Raw genomic sequence first — 23,091 nt, forward strand, 5'->3', positions numbered from 1 at the left:
TGGCTTCAGCTTACAGAGATGAATCACACTGCTCTTTTAAAGAAATTAATTTGATTAGTTTATGAAATCAGTTTATAGATGTGAAGAAAATGAATGCTAGTATCTAGTGAGAATGATTACCGTACCTTTGAAAATAATGTAATTCTTCTCCAATTAAGAGGTTCTTCTTATAACCTCCCATCGCATGGTTGACACGAGATGAGCAGGGAAGCTTCTCTGGTCTGTTACAGAACCAGGGCTCCCCAGTCCTGAGATCAGTAAAGTTACAGAGCGGTTTAGTTTGAGACAAACAGAAATTACACACAGTGACCTGCAAGGTATTCCCCGATTTGCAAGTGCTTTTAAAATACACTCTGTCTGGGTTTTCCTTCTGTATTCTTTTAAGGGCTTGAACCCCTTCACTGGGATGAACCAAAGAAACAGACACGTGGACTTCTCCTGGCCAGAATAGGGTAAAATTGATGTGATAAGTTCCATTTTGGTGATCTATAACCGTTCCTGCTGAACCGGCTTTCAACTCTGGAGTGTGGATCCAGGCTTGGAGATAGTCACCCCCATATTGCTTCGGATTTCCTTCAAGATCGTACATACGCACCATCACCTGTAACTGATCTCCAACATAGAAAGTCCTTCCAGAATTTAAAATAAAAAAAATATGCATGTGATGGGTCACTGCTTTTCTGAAAAGGCACATTAGGTCTGGGAGGCTTTGGCCATTCAATCATTTTGATCAGAGCCGCACCCTCTGATCTTTCTTCAGGGGTGAAGCTGTGATTCTGATAGCCACATTTTAAAAGTCTGTCAGTCCAAGATGACGGTGTTTCTTCCTTTAGCTGCTCTGCTGTGTGATTAAACTTTGGATCTGGATATTTCTTCCATGTTCCATCTGTTTCATCTCCAAACTGTAGAATGGAATATTTTAGTAAAATAACTATATTTGTACATAAGGTTCATCTTCTTAACTTACCAAATTGAAGCCTCAGAAAATGCAGGGATTTTAATACCCTAAGGGAGTTGTTCAGAATCTTGCCAGACGGGAAGATAGAAGGTCAGAAATGAAGGAAAGAACTGAACTTTGAAAGTTATCTCAGAGTATAGATGTAACATCATATTACAGGGAAGAGATGTAGATGGACAGATAGCTGTAGTAAAAATAAGATTACAGAAACAGACTCATACGGAAGGAAGCAAGCACTTTGTCTCAGATACATCAATTCAGCCTAGATACCCTTTCTCCTATCACAAACAAGAGAAAATCTGCAGATGCTGGAAATCCAAGCAACACACACACAAAATGCTAGAGGAACTTAGCAGGCCAGGCAGTGTCTATGGAGAAAAAAATACAGTTGACACATTGGGCTGACACCCAAAACCTGCTGAAGGGCCACTGCCTGAAACGCCGACTGTATTTTATTTTCATAGATGCTGCCTGGCCTGCTGAGTTCCTCCAGCATTTTGTGTGTGTTACCCTTTCTCCTTAAATCTATGCCCTCTATGTCTTGATTCACTAACCTAGAGTAAAAGATTATATGCATTCATCCTCTCTATGCCCTCATGACTATATATACCTCTGGAAGATCACCCCACATTCTTTTACACTTCAGAGAATAAAGTCCTAGCCTGCTCAAGCTCTCTCTATGTCAGTCACACAAATCCTGACAACATCCTTGTACATCTTCCCTGCACCCTTTTCAGATCAATACCATCTCTCCTATAGCAGGGGGACCACATTTAAAAGCATTATTCCAAATCAGAATGAAAACTATGTTTATCACTCACCTACGCTGTGAAGTTTATTTTGGGACAGCAATACGGTACACAACTGCAATATAATATCCTGGCTTTCATACTGAATGTTCGAGCCGATGAAAGCTATCATGCTAAATGCTCTTTTTCACCATCCTGCCCACCTGAGATACTGCTTTTAGTGAATCATGTACTTGTAATCCGAGGACTCTTTGTTCTACTACACTCCTGGAGGCTCTACCATTCATTGTGAGAGTCCTACCCTCCTTTGTCCTCGCAAAATTCAATATTTTTCACCTATCTGAACTAAACCATTTGCCATTCCCCAGCCTGCTTACCCAGCTGACCAAGATACCATCGAATTCTAGATAGCTATCTTCACTATCTATGATAACACACATTTTAGTGTCATCTGCAAACTGACTAACCAAGGCTAAGAAACATAGAAACATAGAAAACCTACAGCACAATACAGGCCCTTCGGCCCACAAAGCTGTGCCGAACATGTCCTCACCTTTGAAATTACCTAGGGTTACCCATTGCCCTCCATTTTTCTAAGCTCCATGTACCTGTCCAGGAGTCTCTTAAAAGACCCTTTCGTATCTGCCTCCATCACTGTCGCCGGCAGCCCATTCCACGCACTCACCACTCTCTCCGTAAAAAACTTACCCCTCTGTACCTACTTCCAAGCAACTTAAAACTGTGCCCTCTTGTGCTAGCCATTTCAGCCCTGGGAAAAAGCCTCTGAATATCCACATGATCAATGCCTGTCATCACCTTATACACCTCTATCTGGTCACCTTTATCCTCCGTTGCTCCAAGAAAAAATGGCCGAGTTCACGCAACCTATTCTCATGAGGCATGCTTCCCAATCCAGGCAACGTCCTTGTAAATCTTTTCTGCAACCTTTCTATAGATTCCACATCCTTTCTATAGCGAGGCGACCAGAACTGAGCACAGTACCCCAAGTGGGGTCTGTGATGAACTACATATACCTGTCTGGACACGCCCCCCCCTGCTGTCTGCTCCTGTGGCTCCTCCCAGAGACCCCGGTATAAAGGCGATTGGAGGCACTGCTCCTTCCTCAGTCTCCAGGATGTTGTGTGGTGGTCGCTTGCTGCTTGTGCTTTCTTCCAGCCAATAAAAGCCTACCTTAACTCACGTCTCCGAGAGTTATTGATGGTGCATCAATTTTATTGGCTGGAAATTTTAAAACATGGGAAGTATTTTACGTCCGGAAAAATTGGACATTGATCCTCAAGCCCCAGAAGCAGCTCTTGCCTTTGAACTCTGGCTTGCATGCTCCCAATCATACTTGGAAGAGATTTGCGTGACTGAGCCTGCTACCATGCACAAAATCCTCCTTTCCAGAGTCAGTCCGAAAGTATACTCCCTTATCAGGGACCTGCCGCCCTACCAAGGGGCACTGGACACCCTCAAAAGACAGTACCTGCGGCCGGTGAACACCGTCTACGCAAGACATCCTTTAGCGATGCGGCAGCAGTGGGCTGGAGAGTCGAGCGCCGAGTTTGTCCGGGCCCTACAGCACTCGTGCAGGCCAGCGACTGCAAGGGACTGACGGTGGAACAGCATGCGGAGCTCCTGGTATGAGACGCCTTCGTCACAGGGATCAGGTCAGTGTATGTGCGCCAGTGGCTGCTGGAAAACTCCGATCTTACCTTACACTCGGCGATCGAGCTGGCCGACACGCTGGAGGCTGCTCTGCACAACGCCGACGCTGTCCAGCCGCACAATCTCCCGCCGGTTCCGTGGACGCCGCAGACCCCGCAGACCCCGCAGACTCCACTGGCGAATCGACCTCAGCTGCTGCCAGTCACATGTCCGCACAGTGTTACTTCTGCGGACTCGAAAAGTACCCCAGAAAACGCTGCCCGGCCCGAGAAGCTACCTGCTCCAGCTGCGGAAAGAAGGGCCATTTCGCCAAGGTCTGTAAGTCTAAACCATGAGCAGGGTCAAGCAGCGCCGCGTGCGATGCATGGGGGTGGCCATCTTGGTCGCCGCCATCTTGCCTGCCCGCCTCGTGCGAGGCATGGGGGCGGCCATCTTTGTCGGCGCCACCTCGCCTCGCCTCCGACCCATGGGTGCTTATCGGGCACCAAGACGGCGATTCAACTCTGGCCTCCATAACCCTCGACCAAAGCGCCCCACACCAGCTTGCAAGGTCAATGATGGACATCCTGGTGGAGGGGCACATTTGACGTGGGCAGCATTGAGAGTTTTATTCACCTGGACACGGTGCAATGCTGCGGACTCGTGACATGGCCGGTAAGCCAGAGGGTCACAATGGCTTCTGGGTCGCATTCCACAGACATCCAGGTGGGTTGCGTAGCAACATTGGTGGTGCAGGGCAAAGAATATCGGGACTTTGCTCTACTGGTCATGCCTCAACTGTGTGCACCTGTGCTATTGGGGCTGGACTTCCAGAGCCACCTAAAAAGTGTGACTATGGCATATGATGGGCCCCTCCCACCACTCACTGTCAGGAATCCTCAGTTTTGTGGGGTTTCATCATATACCCCGCTACTGACCACACACACACACCAACCCGCACATCCCACCCAGCACCATGCCGACAGCTGCGCTACTGACACCACTTGCAGCCTCTCCACCCTCAAGATCCCTCCCCCAACGCTGTTCGCCAACCTGACCCTCGACTGTAAACCTGTGACAACTAAAAGCAGGAGGTACAGCGCGGGGGACAGGGCCTTCATTCAGTTGAGGTGCAGCGGCTGCTCAGGGAGGGGATCACTGAGCCAAGCACAAATCCTTGGAGGGCCCAGGTGGTTGTTGTTCAGACCGGGCAGAAAAATGGGATGGTCGTGGGCTATAGCCAGACCATCAATAGGTTCACGCAGCTTGACGCGTACCCCCTACCCCACATCGTGGATATGGTCAACCAGATAGCTCAGTACAAGGTGTACTCGACCATAGATCTGAAATCCGCTCATCACCAGCTCCCCATCCGCCCGGAGGACTGCCCCTACACCGCCTTCGAGGCGGGCAGCAGGCTCTATCACTTCCTATGCGTCCCCTTCGGTGTCACGAATGGTGTCTCTGTCTTCCAGAGGGAAATGGACTGGATGGTGGACCAGTGCCAACTGAAGGCCACATTTCCATATCTGGATAACATCACCATCTGTGGTCACGACTGGCCAGATCACAGCACCAACCTCCAACAATTTTTCCAAGTGGCCAAAGCCCTGAACCTTACTTATGACAGGGACAAGTGTGTGTTCAGAACCACCCGACTCGCTATCCTTGGGTATGTTGTGGAGAACGGGGTCATTGGCCCTGATCCCGACCGTATGCGCCCCCTGTTAGAACTCCCTCTTCCCACCACCCTCAGAGCCCTCAGACGGTGCCTGGGCTTCTTTTCCTATTACGCCCAATGGGTCCCCCATTACGCAGACAAGGCCCGCCCCCTGGTCAAGTCCACCACATTTCCCCTCTCTGCCGAGGCCCGCGCAGCCTTCAGCCGCATTAAAGGGGACATTGCCAAAGCAACGATGCATGTGATGGACGAGACCATTCCCTTCCAAGTAGAGAGTGACGCCTCCGACTTTGTGCTGGCTGCTACCCTCAATCAGGCAGGCAGGCCAGTAGCATTCTTCTCTCGTATCATTCAAGGCCCTGAAATTTGGCACTCCATGGTGGAGAAAGAAGCCCAGGCCACAGTGGAAGCTATTAGGCACTGGAGGCACTATCTCGCCGGCAAAAGGTTCACCTTGCTGACCGACCAGCGCTCGGTTGCATTCATGTTCAGCAACCAACAGCGGGGCAAAATCAAAAATGATAAAATTTTGTGGTGGAGAATAGAACTCTCCACCTACAACTATGATATCCTGTACCGGCCTGGAAGGCTCAGTGAGCCCTCTGATGCCCTATCCCAGGGAGCGTGTGCCAGCGCGCAGCTCGACCAGCTATACGCCCTCCATGCAGATCTTTGCCACCTGGGGGTCACCTGATTTTACCATTTTGTGAAAGCCCGGAACCTGTCTTACTCCCTTGAGGACATCAGGACGATGACCAGGGACTGCCAAGTCTGCGCTGAGTGCAAACCGCACTTCTACCGTCCTGAAAAGGTGCAACTTATCAAGGCCACCCGGCCCTTTGAGTGTTGACTTTAAGGGCCCCCTTCCCTCCACTGACCGCAATGTCTACTTTCTCAACATTATCGACGAGTACTCGCGGTTCCCCTTTGCCATCCCCTGCCCCGACACCACTGCCACGTCCGTCATAAAAGCCCTGCACCAGCTCTTCACTCTGTTTGGATATCCCTGCTATATCCACAGTGATAGAGGGTCCTCGTTTATGAGTGACGAGCTGCGCCAGTACCTGCTGGCTAGGGGCATTGCTACTAGTAGGACCATGAGCTATAATCCCCGGGGAAATGGACAGGTGGAGAGGGAGAATGCCACAGTGTGGAAGGCCACACTTTTAGCCCTTAAGTCAAAGGGGTTGCCGGTCTCTCGATGGCAGGAGGTCCTCCCCGAGGCACTCCACTCTATCCGCTCCCTGTTATGTACGTCCACCAATGCCACCCCTCATGAGCGCCTCTTTTCTTTTCCCAGGAAGTCTGCCACTGGGACCACCCTACCGGCTTGGCTGACGTCCCCAGGGCCAGTGCTGCTCCGGAAACATGCGAGGAGCAATAAATACTCCCCGCTGGTCAAGAGAGTTCACCTACTACAAGCGAACCCCCAGTAGTACGTGGACTAGTACGCTGTAGTAGTAGAAAATTCGCCCCATGGGGACTCTCTTTTAAAACAAAGGGGGGGGGGGGGTGAATGTGGTGAACTACATACACCTGTCTGGACACGCCCCCCCAATGACTGCTCCTGTGGCTCCTCCCACAGACCCCGGTATAAAGGCGATTGGAGGCACAGCCCCTTCCTCAGTCTCCAGGATGTGGTGTGATGGTCACTTGCTGCTTGTGCTTTCTTCCAGCCAATAAAAGCCTATATCCTATATACCTTAACTCACATCTCCGAGAGTTATTGATGGTGCATCAGGGTCCGACCAGGGTCCTATACAGCTGCAACATTACCTCTCAGCTCCTAAATTCAATTACACGATTGATGCAGGCCAAAGCTCCGTATGCTTTCTTAACCACAGAGTCAACTTGTGCAGCAGCTTTGAGTGTCCTATGGACTCGGACACCAAGATCCCTCTGATCCTCCACACTGCCAAGAGTCTTACCATTAATACTATATTTTGCCATCATATTTGACCTCCTAAAATAAACCACCTCACACTTATCTGGGTTGAACTCCATCTGTCACTTCTCAGTCCAGTGTGCATCCTATTGATGTCCTGCTGTAAACTCTGACAGTCGTCCACATTACTCACAACACCCCCAACCTTTTTGTCATGAGCAAATTTACTAACCAATCCCTCCACTTCCTCTTCCAGGTCATGTATAAAAATCACAAAGAGTAGGGGTCCCAGGACAGATCCCTGAGGCACAGCACTGGTGACTGACTTCCATGCAGAATATGTCCCGTGTACAACCACCCTTTGCCTCCTGTGGGCAAACCAGTTCTGGATCCACAAAGCAAGGTCCCCTTGGATCCCATGCCTCCTTACTTTCTCAATAAGCCTTGCTTGGGGTACCTTATCAAATGCCTAGCTGAAATCCATATACACTACATCTACTGCTCTACCTTCATCAATGTGTTTAGTCACATCCTCAGAAAATTCAATCAGGCTCATAAGGCACAACCTGCCTTTGACACTGCCATGCTGACTATTCCTAAGCATATTATGCCTCTCCAAATATTCATAAATCTTGCTTCTCAGGATCTTCTCCATCAACTTACCTACCACTGAGGTAAGAATCACTGGTCTTTAATTTCCTGGGCTATCTCTACTCCCTTTCTTGAATAATAGAACAACATCCGCAACCCTCCAATCCTCTGGAACCTCTCCCATCCCCATTGATGATGCAAAGATCATCTCCAGAGGCTCGGGAATCTCCTCCCTCGCCTTCCACAGTAGCCTGGGGTACATCTCGTCAAGTCCCGGTGACTTATCCAACTTGATGCTTTCCAAATGCTCCAACACATCCTCTTTCTTCAGGGGTGTCAAACTCATTTTAGGTCACGGGCCGGATTGAGCAAAATGCAGCTTCATGCGGGCCAGATCAGTCGGACGCGTGCGAACGCAGCTTTTGTTGCCTCCGTTTTTTCAGCCTGCTCTCATGTATCTCAGTCTCTGCTATAACTACAAAGTGTTTCACTTTACAAATTCCGTTTCTTATGAAGAAGACTGCCGAATAAACACTAAAAACCCTGAAAACCTGGTACCTGAATAAACTCAGCATTAGCCATATCATACGCCATAGGTGCTTCGATTACTGGGGCCAGCTTTAATAGTAATTAGATATTATCTCGCGGGCCAAAGATAATTCCACCGCGGGCCGCATTTGGCCCGCGGGCCTTGAGTTTGACATATATGATCTACATGCTCAAGCCTTTCAGTCCACTGTAAGTCATCCCTACAATCACCAAGATCCTTTTCCTTAGTGAATACTGAAGCAAAGTATTCATTAAGTACCTGTACTATCTCTTCCAGTTCCGTACACACTTTTCCACTGTCACTCTTGATTGTCACTCCTATTCTCTCACATCTTGTCCTCTTGCTCTTCACATCCTTGTAGAATGCCTTGGGATTTTCCTTAATCCTGTCCACCAAGGCCTTCTTATGACCCCTTCTGGCTCTCCTAATTTCTTTCTTAAGCTCCTTCCTGCTAGCCTTATAATCTTCTAGATCTCTATCATTGCCTAGTTTTTTGAACCTTTTGTAAGCTCTTCTTTTCATCTTGACTAGATTTACAATAGCCTTTGTACACTACGGTTCCTGTACCCTACCATCCTTTCCCTGTCTCATTGGAACGTACCTGTGCAGAACTACATGCAAATATCCCCTGAACATTTGCCACGTTTCTTCCATATATTTCTCTGAGAACATCTGTTCCCAATTTATGCTTCCAAGTCCTTTCCTGATAGTGTCACATTTCCCCTTACTTCCAATTAAATGCTTTCCTAACTTGTCTGTTCCTATCACTCTCCAATGTTATGGTAAAGGTGACAGAATTATAATCACTGTCTCCAAAATGCTCTCCCACTGAGAGATCTGACACCTAACCAGGTTCATTTCCGAATGCCAGATCAAGTACAGCCTCTCCTCTCGTAGGCTTATCTACATATTGTGTCAAGTAGGCCCAAGTGCAGAGAACATAGACAGATGCATAACCAATTTTTAAGACATTAAGACATAGGAGCAGAATTAGGCCGTTTGGCCCATCGAGTCTGATCCGCCATTTAATCATAGCAGATCCTTTATCTCTCCTCCTCAATGCCATTTCCCCGCCTTCTCCCCGTAACCTTCGATGCCATGTCCAGTCAAGAACCTATCAATCTCTGCCTTAAATACACCCAACAACCTGGCCTCCGCAGCTGCACGTGGAAACAAATTCCACAAATTCACCACCTTCTGGCCAAAGAAATTTCTTTGCATCTCTGTTTTGAATGAATGTGCCTCTCTATCCTGAGGCTGTGTCCTCTTGTCCTAGACTCTCCCACCAATGGAAACATCCTTTCAACATTTGAAAGGTTTCAATGAGATCACCCCTCATCCTTCTAAATTCCAGCGAGTACAGACCCAGAGCCATCAAACATTCCTCGTATCCTGGAATCATTGTTGTGAACCTCCTTTGGACCCTCTCCAATGCCAGCACATCTCTTCCAAGATGAGGAGCCCAAAACTGTTCACAATACTCATGAGGCCTCACCAGTGCCTTATAAAGCCTCAGCATCACATCCCTGCTCTTGTATTCTAGACCTCTAGAAATGAATATTAATGTTGCATTTGCCTTCCTCACCACTGACTCAAGCTGCAGGTTAACCTTTAGGGTGTTCTGCACAAGGACTCCCAAGGCCTCTTGCATCTCAGATTTTTGGATTTTCTCCCCATTTAGAAAATAGTCTGTGCATCTATTTCTACTGCTAAAAGGCACGACCATACATTTTCCAACATTATATTTCATTTGCCACTTCCTTGTCCATTCTCCTAGTCTGTCTAAGTCCTTCTGCATCCTGCCTGTTTCCTCAACACTATCTGCTCCTCCACAAATCTTCATGTCATCTGCAAACTTGGGAACAAAGCCTTCTATTTCATCATCTAAATCAATTATATACAGCATAAAAAGAAGTGGACTCAACACCGACCCCTGTGGAACACCACAAGAACACCACTGGTAACCAAGCAGACAAGGGTCCTTTTATTCCCACTCACTGCCTTCTTCTAATCAGCCAATGCTCTAGTAACTCTAGTGCTCTAGTAAGTCTTAGTAACTTCCCTATAATAGCACCGGCTCCTAACTTGGCAAGCAGCCTTATGTGTGGCACCTTGTCAAAGGCCTTCTGAAAGTCGAAGTATACAACATCCATTACATCCACTTTATCTATCCTACTTGTAATCTCCTCAAAGAATTCCAACTGGTTCATCTGGCAGGATTTTCCCTGAAGGAAACTATGCTGACTTTGTCTTATCTTGTCCTGTGTCACCAAGTACTCCAGTACCTCATCCTTAACAATTGACTCTAACATCATCCTAACTACTGAGGTCAGGCTAACTGGTCTATAATTTCCTTTCTGCTGCCTTCCTCCTTTCTTAAAGAGCAGAGTGACATTTGCAATTTTCCAGTCCTCTGGCACTATGCCAGAGTCCAATGATTTTTGAAAGATCATTTCTAATGCCATAACAATCTCTAATGCTACCTTTGAGCCCCAGGGTGCAGTTCATCTGGTCTGGGTTACTTATGTACCTTTAAGTCTTTTAGCATTTTGAGCACCTTCTCTCTTGTAATAGTAACTGCACCAGCTTCTCTTCCTTCACACACCATGTTAAGGACTGTACCAAAAAGGATAAACCAAAATCCACAAATGAACTGGGAGATACAACCCTACTAAAGTTCAGCTCTGCTGCATTCAAATCAACTAAACCTGACCTTTACAAGAAACCAAAATATGACCTCTGTAAAGCTATTAAAGATGACAAGTAACTGCACCAGACTAAAATTGAGTTCCAACACAGCTGTCAATTATGGCAGAGCTTACATGCTTAAAAGGCAACAAAATTAGATCGGACAGCATTGCCGACAACAGCATTTCCCTTCCTGATGTGTTTAGAACACATTCTGTGCTTGTTTTGGACAGAAGGGAATGAGTACGTCACCACACATCTTTACAGTGCAGCTGAACCCACATTCACCATTGCAGATATTAGATTAGCCATCTGGAGAGTGAACCTGTGGAAAGCATTTGGCCCAGATGGTGTCCCTGGATGTGTACTTAGATCCTGTGCAGACAGCTGGTGGGGGTATTTGCAAACATTTTTAACCTCTCCCTGCTTCTTTCTGTTGTTTCCACCTGCTTTAAGAAGGCCATTATCAACCATGAGTCCAAGAAATACATGGCAATATGCCTAATGACTACCACTCAGTAATTCTAATATCCACTATCATAGATGCTCTGAGAGGCTGGTCATGGTATTTATTAAGTCAAGCTTTCCCTACAACCTCAACCCATTACAATTTACCCACTGCCAACACAGGTTAACAGTGGATAACATCTCCTATACTACATTCATCTCTGGAGTATCTGGGCAATAAAAACACCTTTGTCAGATTGTAGTTTATTAACTACTGCTCCACCTTCAGTACTATAACTCCAAGCAAACACATCTGCAAACTCTGAATTCTGGGGTCAACATTTACCCCTGCAAATGGATCTTTGACTTCCTGACCAACAGACCGCAATTAGTAAGGATAGGCAGACACATCTCTACCACAATTATTCTAAACACTGTTGCTCCTTAAGGTTGTGTCCTCAGCCCCTTCTTATACTCCCTGTGCACACATGACTCTATGGCCAGGTTCTTTTCTAACTTCATTGACAAATTTGCAGATGATACCACCATAGTGGGTTGTATCTCAAATAGCAAAGAGTTGGAGTCCAGGAAGGAGGTATAGTGTTTAGTGACATGGTATCCTGACAATGATCTTTCCTGTAGTGTCAGCAAAACAAAAGAGTTGGTCATTGACTTTAGGAAGGGGGAAGTGACCGAAGTCCTACCTATATCAGTGGTGTCAAGTGGGTTGAGAGTTTCAGATTCCAGAGAGTGAATATCACAAATGGCCTGACCTGAATCAACCATGTAGACACCATGGCCAAGAAAGCTCAACAATTCCTTGATATCCTCAAGAAGTAAGAGGAATTTGACACATCCCCATCAGCCCTTATCAATTTAACCCCACGAGAAACATCCTGTATGGATGCATAATGGGGCAGCTGCTCTGCCCATGACAACAAGAAGATACAGAGATGTGGATGCAGCTCAGCACAACATATAAACCAGCCTCCCCTCCACTGACTCTCTCTGTACACTTTGCTGCCACGGTAAAGCAGCCAGCATTATCAAAGATCCCACCCAGCCCAAGTAATTCCTCTTCTCCCCTCTTCCATCAGACGGAAGATTTAAGATCCAAGAATGTTTAGTGTCATTCCTGAGTACTCAAATGTAAAGGAGAATAAAATGATCATTACTCTGGATCTGATGCAGCATAAAAAACATAAAGAACACAAAAATATTAAACTAAAAGACATGATATATAAAAATAAAAACAATTCCGTAAACATAATGTACAAGTGCTGTTATATACATAGACTGTATGCATACAAAGTGACATTGTTTTGTGATGTATAATCACTGTCCATGGCCAGTCAGCCTTTTTGCCAATCTCAGCTTTCTAACCTAGCAGCTGTGAGCTTCTAGAGATCAAAGAGCTGTTCTGAGTAAGTTAAATTTCTAACCAGTATTCATTGTTCAGCCTCTTGGCTTAAACAATAACCTGTCTTTGGTTCTTAAAGTAAGTAGCAAGCAATAATTGGTTTGAAGTTAAAAGGACTACTTTCCAAACAAAACAGCACTGTCTATTGAACACAGGATGCTGGCCCCCAGAACTGGGCTAGATGTTGTGGAAGTCAAAGGTGTTCTACTAATTGAACTTGGATCAAACCAGACAAGGAATTTGCTTAGAAAGGAAGCTTGCAGACCAGATTGATACCATCACATAGCACATCACATAACTAATCTGTCAATAGTTGGAAGGGTTGTGTACTCAGAGTCAGAATTCCCAGCATTAATTATGGGTACCTAGGAACTCTGTCCCCAGAAGCTTTCAGATCAGCTGCTTCAGCATTCACTACAGAAAAGGATCCTGGCAATTGAAGCGAAGACTTATAACAGATTGAAAAGCTTGAGCATATAGACATTACGAAACAGGATGTGCTGGAGCTATTGGAAAGCATCAACTTGGATAAGTCACCGAGATGGGACAAGATGTACCCCAGGCTACTGTGGGAGGTGAGCCAGGAGATTGCTGAGCCTCCGGCAATGATCTTTGCATCATCAATGGGGACGGGAGAGGTTCCAGAGTATTGGAGGGTTGCAGATGTTATTCCCTTATTCAAGAAAGGGAGTAGAGATAGCCCAGAAAATTATAGACCAGTGAGTCTTCAATGGTTGGTAAATTGATGGAAAAGATCCTGAGAGGCAGGATTTATGAACGTTTGGAGAGGCATAATATGATTAAGAATAGTCAACATGGCTTAGTCAAAGGCAGGTCGTGCCTTACGAGCCTGACTGAATTTTTTGAGGAAGTGACTAAACACATTGATGAAGGTAGAACAGTAGATGTAGTGTAAATGGATTTCAGTAAGGCATTTGATAAGGTACTCCATGCAAGGCTTATTGAGATAGTAAGGAGGCATGGGATCCAAGGGGACCATGCTTTGTGGATCCAGAAATGGCCTGCCCACAGAAGTGGTTGTAGACAGGTTATATTCTGCATGGAGGTCAGTGACCAGTGGTGTGCCTCAGGGATCTATTCTGGTACTTTGCTTCAGTATTCACAAGTGAAAAGGATCATGATCAGGATGAGATTGAAGTAGAGCGGTCCTGTGTGCTGGACAGTGTGGAGATTAAGGAAGAAGAAGTGCTGGTTCTTCTTAAAAACATTAAGATTGATAAATCCCCAGGGCCGGATATGATACACCCCAAGTTGTTGTGGGAATTGAGAGAAGAGATCGCAGGAGCATTAGCTATAATCTTTGAATCCTCTTTGGCTACAGGGGAAGTGCCAGAGGACTGGAGAATGGCAAATGTAGTTCCCTTGTTTAAAAAAGGTAATAGGGAGAAACCTGGGAACCATAGACCAGTGAGTCTTACGTCGGTGGTCTGCAAACTACTGGAAGGGATTCTTAAGGATAGAGCATTTGGAGAAGTACAGTCTACTCATGGATAGTCAACATGGCTTTGTGAAGGGAAAATCATGCTTCATGAGCCTGATTGAGTTTTTTGAAGAGGTAACTAAAGAAATTGATGAGGGTATGGCAGTGGATGTGTTCTACATGAACTTTAGCAAAGCATTTGACAAGGTCCCTCACGAGAGATTCATCCAGAAAGTCACGAGGCATGGGATAAGTGGAACCTTGGCTATTTGGATAAAAAATTGGCTTAAAGGAAGAAAGCAGAGGGTAGTTGTGGAAGGAAAGTATTCTGCCTGGAGGTTGGTGACTAGTGGAGTGCCGCAGGGATCTGTCCTGGGACCCCTGCTATTTGTGATTTTTATAAATGACCTGGATGTAGAGGCGGAAGGATGGGTGAGTAAGTTTGCGGATAACACGAAGATTGGAGGAGTTGTGGATGGAGCTGTAGGTTGTTGAAGGTTACAAGAGGATATAGACAGGGTGCAAAGTTGGGCAGAAAAATGGCAGATGGAGTTCAAACCAGACAACTGTGAGGTGATGCATTTTGGAAGGACAAACCAGAAGACTGAGTACTGGATTAATGGTCAGTTACTTAAGAGTGTGGATGAACAAAGGGACCTTGGGGTTCAAATCCATACATCCCTCAAGGTCGCTGAACAGTTTGATAGGGTAGTTAAGAAGGCCTATGGGATGCTAGGCTTCATTAACAGGGGGATTGAGTTCAAGAGTAGAGAGGTCCTGTTGCAACTCTACAAATCTCTGGTGAGACCGCACTGAGAGTATTGTGTTCCATTCTGGTCACCTCATTATAGGAAGGATGTGGAAGCTATGGAGAGGGTGCAGAGGAGATTTACAGGATGTTGCCTGGCTTGGAGAACAAGTCATATGAAGCAAGGTTAGCACAGCTGGGACTTTTTTCATTGGAGCATAAAAGAATGAGAGGGGACTTGATAGAGGTCTACAAAATTATGAGAGGCATAGATAGGGTAGATAGTCAGTACCTGTTTCCCAGGGCACAAATAGCAAACACCAGAGGGCATATGTACAAAATTAAGGGAGGGAAGTTTAGGGGAGACATCAGGGGTAAGTTTTTTACACAGAGGGTTGTGAGTGCCTGGAATGACTTGCCAGGGATGGTGGTGGAGGCTAAAACATTAGGGGTATTTAAGAGCCCCTTGGAGAGGCACATTGATGAAAGAAAAATGGAGGGTTATGGGGTAGTGTGGGTTTAGTACTTTTTAAAGGATTATATGGGTCAGCACAACATGGAGGGCTGAAGGGCCTGTACTGTGCTGCAGTGTTCAATGGTTCTATGGTATCCCTTCTCTTCGTGATTTTTATAAATGACCTGGATGAGGAAGTGGAGGGATGGGTTAGTAAATCTGCTGATGACACAAAGGTTGGGGGTGTTGTGGATAGTGTGGAGGGCTGTCAGTGGTTATAGCAGGACAATGATAGGATGCAAAACTGGGCTGAGAAGTTGCAGATGGTATTCAACCCAGATAAGTGTGAGGTGGTTCATTTTTGTAGGTCAAGTATGATGGCAGAATACAGTATTAATGTTAAGACTCTTGACAGTTTGGAGAATCAGAGGGATCTTGGGATCCAAGTCCATAGGACACTCAAAGCTGCTGCACAAGTTGACTATGTGGTTAAGGCAGCATATGGAGCATTGGTCTTCATCAACCATGGGTTTGAGTTTAAGAGCTGTGAGGTAATAAAAGACATTAAAAAAATTGAAGCTATGGAAAGGGTGCAGAGGATATTTACAAGGACGTTGCCTGGATTGGGGAGCGTGCCTTATGAGAACAGGTTGAGTGAACTTGGCCTTTTCTCCTTGGAGCGGCACAGGATGAGAGGTGTATAAGATGATGAGAGGCATTGATTGTGTGGATAGTCAGAGGCATTTTCCCAGGGCTGAAATGGCTATCACGAGAGGACACAGTTTTAAGGTGCTTGGAAGTAGGTACAGAGGAGAAGGCAAGGGTAAGTTCTTTTACACAGAGAGTGGTGAGTGCATGGAATGGGTTGCCGGCGATGGAGGTGGAGGCAGACATGATAGGATATCTTAAGAGACTCTTGGATAGATACATGGAGCTTGAAAAAAGAGGGATATAGGTAACCCTAGGTAATTTCAAGTGACAGGCTTTGGATGTTTCAGAAAGGACAGGGAGGAAGGCAAAGGAGGTGGGGGCATGGCACTGTTGATCAGAGATAGTGTCACGGCTGCAGAAAAAGAGGAAATCATGGAGGGATTGTCTATGGAGTCTCTGTGGGTGGAAGTTAGGAATAGCTCTACTGGGTGTTTTTCATAGACCATCCAATAGTAACAGGGACATAAAGGAGCAGATAGGGAGACAGATTCTAGGAAGGAGTAATAATAACAGTGTTGCTGTGGTGGGAGACTTAAACTTCCCAAATATTGATTGGCATTTCCCTAGAGTGAGGGATTTAGATAGAGTAGAGTTTGTCAGGTGTGTTCAGGAAGGTTTCTTGACACAATATGTACAAAAGTTTGTAGATAAGCCTACAAGAGGAGAGGCTGTACTTGATCTGGTACTGGGAAATGAACCTGGTCAGGTGTCAGATCTCTCAGTGGGAGAGCATTTGGAAACAGTGATCACAATTCTATCTCCTTTATCATTGCATTGGAGGGGGATAGGAACAGACAAATTAGGGAGACGTTTAATTGGAGTAAGGAGAAATATGAGGCTATCAGGGAGGAACTTGGAGGCAAAAATTTGAAACAGATGTTCTCAGGGAAATGTACGGAAGATATGTGGCAAATGTTCAGGTGATATTTGTGTGGGGTTCTGCGTAGGTATGTTCCAATGAGACAGGGAAAGGATGGTAGGGTACAGGAACCATGGTCTACAAAGGCTGTTGTACATCTAGTCAAGAAGAAAATAAGAGCTTACAAAAGGTTAAAAAAACTAGGTAATGATAGAGATCTAGAAGATTATAAGGCTAGTAAGAAGGAGCTTAAGAATGAAAATAGGAGACCCAGAAGGGGCTTTGAGCAGGCCTTGGTGGACAGGATTAAGGAAAACCCCAAGGTATTCTACAAGTATGTGAATAGCAAGAGGATAATATGTGAGAGAATAGAACCAATCAAGTGTGACAGTGGAAAAGTGTGTATGGAACCGGAGGAGATGGCAGAGGTACTTAATGAATACTTTGCTTCAGTATTCACTACGGAAAAGGATCTTGGTGATTGTAGGGACGACTTGCAATGGACTGAAAAGCTTAAGCATGTGGATATTAAGGAAGAGGATGTGCTAGATCTTTTGGAAAGCATCAAGTTGGATAAGTTAGTGGGACTGGACGGGATGTATCCAAGGCTGCTGTGGGAAACAAGGGAGAGGATTGCTGTGCCTTTGGCAATGAACTTTGCATCATCAATGAGGACGGTAGAGATTCTAGGGGAATGGAGGGTTGAGGTCCCTCATTCAAGAAAGGAAGTAGGGATAGCCCAGGAAACTATAAACCAGTGAGTCTTACTTCAGTGATTTGTAAGCTGATGGAGAAGATCCTGAGAGGAAAGATTTATGAGCATTGGAGAGGTGTAATATGATTAGAAATAGTCAGCATGGTTTGTCAAAGGCAAGTCGTGCCTTGCGAGCCTGAATGAATTTTTTGAGGATGTGACTAAACACACTGATGAAGATAGAGCTGTAGATGTAGTGTATATGGATTTAAGGAAAGCATTTGATAAGGTACTCCATGCAAGGCTTATTGAGAAAGTAAGGAGGCATGGTATCCAAGGGGACCTTGCTTTGTGGATCCAGAACTGGCTTGCCCACAGAAGGCAAAGAGTGGTTGTAGATGGGTCATATTCTGCATGGAGGCCGGTGACCAGTGGTGTGCCTCAGGGATCTGTTCTGGGACCCCGACTCTTTGTGATTTTTATACCTGACATGGATGAGGAAGTGGAGGGATGGGTTAGTAAATATGCTGATGACGCAAAGGTTGGGGGTGTTGTGGATAGTGTGGAGTACTGTCAGAGGTTACAACGGGACATTGATGTGATGCAAAACTGGGCTGAGACGTGGCAGATGGAGTTCAACCCAGATAAGTGTGAGGTGGTTTATTTTAGGAGGTCAAATATGATGGCAGAATATCGCATTAACGCCAAGACTCTTGGCAGTGTGGAGGATCAGAGGGATCTTGGAGTCTGATTCCATAGGACACTCAAAGCTGCTACACAGGTTGATTCTGTGGTTAAGAAGGCATATGGAGCATTGGCTTTCATTAGATCTGAGATTGAGTTTAAGAGCTGAGAGGTAATGTTGAAGCTATATAGGACCCTGGTCAGACCCCACTTGGAGTGCTGTGCTGAATTCTGGTCGCCTCATTACAGGAAGGATGTGGAAACCATAGAAAGGGTGCAGAGGAAATTTACAAAGATGTTGCCTGGATTGTGGAGCATGCCTTATGAGAATAGGTTGAGTGAACTCGGCCTTTTCTCTTTGGAGCGATGGAGGATGAGAGTTGACCTGATAGAGGTGTCCAAGATACTGAGAGGCGTTGACCATGTGGATAGTCAGAGGCTTTTTCCCAGGGCTGAAATGGCTAGCATGAGAGGGCATAGTGTTAAGGTGCTTGGAAGCAGGTATAGAGGGGATGTCAGGGGTACATTTTTTACGCAGAGAGTGGTGAGTGCGTGGAATTGGCTGCCGGCGATGGTGGTGGAGGCGGAAATGATAGGCTCTTTTAAGAGACTCCTGGATGGATATATGGAGCTTAGAAAAATAGAGGGCTATGGATAAGCCTAGATAGTTCTAAGGTAAGGACATGTTCGGCACCGCTTTGTGGGCCAAAGGACCTGTATTGTGCTGTAGATTTTATATGTTTCTACGTATCTTATTTCTAATTAAGTATGTTATGTGTGATGAGCAAACCATGGGGAGATGGGGTCCAGAGTTGACCACCATGAACTATGCTGCTAACGAGAGCGAGATAAAGAGGGGGAGAGGCGCCATGCTACACATACTGATAATGAGAGAGACACAAGGATTTAAAATTATGGCTCCTTCGCTGATTGTTGACTTTACTTTCAAGGACTTTGCCTGCTTGTGTGAATCCTTGCTGACACAGCAGAGTGATGTCAGGTGCCTGCTGAGACAGGAGGGAGTGGCCAGTTTGATGGACATGATCAGTTGATGGATGGCTGGTACCCCGGCTGGGGAGATAAAAGATGGAGTCTGCTGAGACACAAGCAGACACACCACTGGACACTGAAAGAGTGTTGTGCACCCACAGGAAGGTGGGGGCTTGGAGGATCGATTCGGGGGAATCGGTCAGAAGCTCACAGTGTGTGAAACCAGGCCAGTGGGGGCTTGTGTGTGTGTCCATCCTCGCCTGGGTGATGAGCCCACCACTGAAGAATGGTCTGGCCGGGAACGGAGGGGTCATAATCGGTGACCACAATGGTACAATGGAACAAGAAGACAACGGAAGGTTTGCCTGCTGCACCTGCTCATCTCTCTCTCTCTCTCTCTCTCTCTCTCTCTCTCACTCTCTCTCACTCTCTCTCACTCTCTCTCACTCTCTCTCACTCTCTCTCACTCTCTCTCCCTCCAACGTCACAACAGCAACTACCTCAACCCAAACTGAACTGAACTGAACTCTGCATTATCTTAAGACTATTCATTTACCCCTAGACTATGATAGAGCTTGGTTTTGATTCTTATTCCTACACTTCAATATTTCTCATTGCTAACCTGTTTTATATGTATATTTGAATTTTTGATACTGTATTACTTAGTTTAATAATAAACACCTTTAGTTACAGTATCACCAGACTCCAACATATCATTCCATTTCTGCTGGGTTGGTAACCCAGTCACAGGGTACGTGACAAGTACATGTTCCACACAGCATTGTGGGCCAAAGGGCCTATATTATGTTGTAGGCTTTCCATGTTTCTATCATCAGTGTGAAAGGTAAATGCAAAAATATTATATGTGTAAGAAGTCATCCAAGGAGCAAAACAAAAAAAAAAACAGTATAAATGTTAGAGTGCAGTCAGACTTGTTAAGAATGATCAAGTAACATCAAGAGGAATGACAGAAAGACAAGGAACAAAAAATCATTCCTCTACTTTCAATGTCTGTGATGGATGACTTATTCATCTGCAACTCATTAAAATGAGTTGAAGTCTGCTTAACCTATAGGAATTTTACCTGCGTTTTGGAAATGTTTTGTGTTTTGGGAATCTTTTATAAGATAGAAAATCTCTGTGAGTTTTAAATGTGTTTTAAAAATTTGTCTGGACTTAAAATTAATCCCTAAAATTAATGAACTGTGTTTAAACGACTTTGTTCGCTGGAAGTAGATGCTCCTTGGTAGGGAGGGGTGATCCACCGCTCAAATAGTGGGTGTTGACAGCTAAGCCCACAGTGGAGGATAAACAGGGACGTGATCTAGACTTTAAAGAGTAGGGGGCTACTCTATAACCTCCCTTTTGTGAGTGTACCCGTAGCTATATTGGATAGGGCTTAAGATCTTAGTTTGAGTTTAGAATTTCATGGTCAGAAAACCCAATACCAATACAGGGTGGTGTGTAAGTAGATTTAAAAAAACTGATAGCATTTACCATCAGGGTCGAGGACAGCTTCTACTGCACATTAATAAGTCTATTAAATGATTGCCTGATATGGTAAGATAAACTCTTTGACCACAAAAATACCTTGTTCTGATCTTGCACCTTATTGCTTACCTGCACTGCACTTTCCCTTTACCTGCTACACTTTATTCAGCATTTCTTGTTCCAATTTGCTCTGTCTAAATGCACCATGTAATGATTTTATCTGTATGAACAGTATGTAAGACAAGCCTTTCACTGTATCTCAGTACATGCGGCAATAATAAACCGATTCCAATTCAACTACTGTCTCGGATACCCAGAAATCAAATGAACATGTTCTTTGACTGCCCTAGCTGACTGTCTTTGCTCAGCTATATTTTAGGAAACAAACTGGTTTAGGTAACCACTTGTTTGAACACTTGTTCAGTTATTGTAAGAAGTTGATATTTTGTTCCAATCATTGCACTGCTCCTGTTGTGAACAGTCGGCAGATACTGTATTTCAGCAAAACAACTCTAATGATCAAAGTTTGATTAAAAAATGCCATCATGACAGCACAAAAATTTACATTCAGTAAATTAAATGCAGCTTAAGAGGCTAGTTTTTCCAATATTCTCATATACCATTTTGGTGTACAAACCCATTGTTTAATAACATCCTTCAGAAAGTATCTGCTGTCCTTATGTGCTCTGTTTTATATGTCACTATGCAATTGATTTAACTCCTGGGTGTCAAGATCTCTGGGGATCTAACCTGGTCCCAACACATCGATATAGTCATAAAGAAGGCAAGACAGCGGCTATACTTTATTAGGTGTCTGAAGAGATTTGGCATGTCAGCAAATACAATCAAAAACTTCTATATTCCTTGGTATCTACATTTCTGAGGATCTCACCTGGTCCCTGAACTCCTCCATCCTAATCAAAAAGGTGCAACAGCACCTTTATTTCCAGTGGAGCATCAAGAAAGCTCACCCCTGTCCCAGGATACCGATGGAATTTTACCGCTGTACCATTGAGAGCATACTCACCAACTGCATCTCAGTGTGGTATGGCAATTGTCCCGTATCAGACCACAAAGAACTCCAGCGTGTGCTGAAAACTGCCCAGTGGATTATCAGCACCCAATTGACCACCATTGAGAACATCTACCATAAATGCTCCCTGGGCAGGGTGAAAAACATTATCAAGGATGCATCTCACCCTAACCATGGACTTTTTACTCTCCTCCCATCCGGTAGGTGCTACAGGAGCCTCTGCTCCCACACCAGCAGGCACAGGAAGAGCTTCTTCCCTGAGGCTGTGACCCTGCTGACCCTCACATCACAGTGCTAAGCAGTATTGCACTCGTATTGCACTGTCTCAGTACTTTCATATTTGTGTGCTGTAGCACTTACTTTTTATTCACAGTTATTTTGTTAGTAACACAATTCCTTGGAACACAAAGCTTTGGACACTACCTCACATTTTTATGTACAGTATTTCTGTTTTTGCACATTTTTATAAACTATTCAATATACGCAATTGATTTACTTGTTTATTTATTATTACTTTTTTTCTCTCTCTCTCTGCTAGATTATGTTTTGCACTGAACTGCTGCTGCTAAGTTAACAAATTTCATGCCACATAATAAACCTGATTCTGATTCTTTACTTAGTCATGGATTGATCATCCTCCTCGTACTTCATTTTATACACCTTCATTGAGATTTTATGTGAATACTTGCCCCTCCTTATTATTTTAATTATTTTCCCAGTCTATTTTAGGCAATTATACCTTACAACTTTGTAAATTTATTTCAATTTTAAATTATTAGTTTTAGAACTAATTTTATTATTCTCAAAGTGAAAATGAAATCCTTTTCTCTCCATGAAGACTCTTTACTAAGCAACCATCACTGATTCTGTATCATTGTAAAGTATATAGAATACTTGCAGATCTAAAATATTTCATACTGGGTTTGTTCCACAATGCATTGTACTAGGAATCATGAACACTTTGTAAAGTTACATCACACCATGTTTACCTTGCCAATTGATTGACATATTTGAAGATTAAATTCACCCACAATTATTGCCGTAACTTTTCTTACCGTTCCTGTAATTGCTTGATTTATGTTCTGCCCTAGAGAGTCCATAGATCATTGCCATCAGTAGCCGCTTTCCCTTGCTATTTTTCTCTTTCATTCGAAGTGACTCTACAACTTGATCTTCCAAATGATCATCATTTTTCACTCATGCACCATCATTCATTGTTAACAGAAGCTCGCAACTTCCTTTTTATTTTTGCATATTCTTCAAAATTGTAAAATTATCCAAAATGTTCAGTATCCAGCTTTGTCATCTTGCTATTTTGTTTCTGTAATATCTATTCATTCATATTTATGCTTGTTTCTACCATCAGT

At 44.8% G+C, this 23,091-nt stretch overlaps 1 protein-coding gene across 1 annotated transcript in view; it reads right to left on the bottom strand.

Annotated features, from left to right (window-relative positions):
- Window positions 1-23,091, bottom strand: part of LOC140727287 (NXPE family member 3-like) — a 131,116-nt gene that overhangs the window by 17,717 nt on the left and 90,308 nt on the right. The window contains 2 exon segments of the mRNA XM_073044548.1: window positions 126-661; window positions 663-902. Coding sequence (XP_072900649.1) covers window positions 126-661; window positions 663-902 — 776 coding nt within the window.

Source organism: Hemitrygon akajei, chromosome 5 (genome assembly GCF_048418815.1).
Source record: "Hemitrygon akajei chromosome 5, sHemAka1.3, whole genome shotgun sequence".
In the NCBI taxonomy this organism is placed as follows: domain Eukaryota; kingdom Metazoa; phylum Chordata; class Chondrichthyes; order Myliobatiformes; family Dasyatidae; genus Hemitrygon; species Hemitrygon akajei.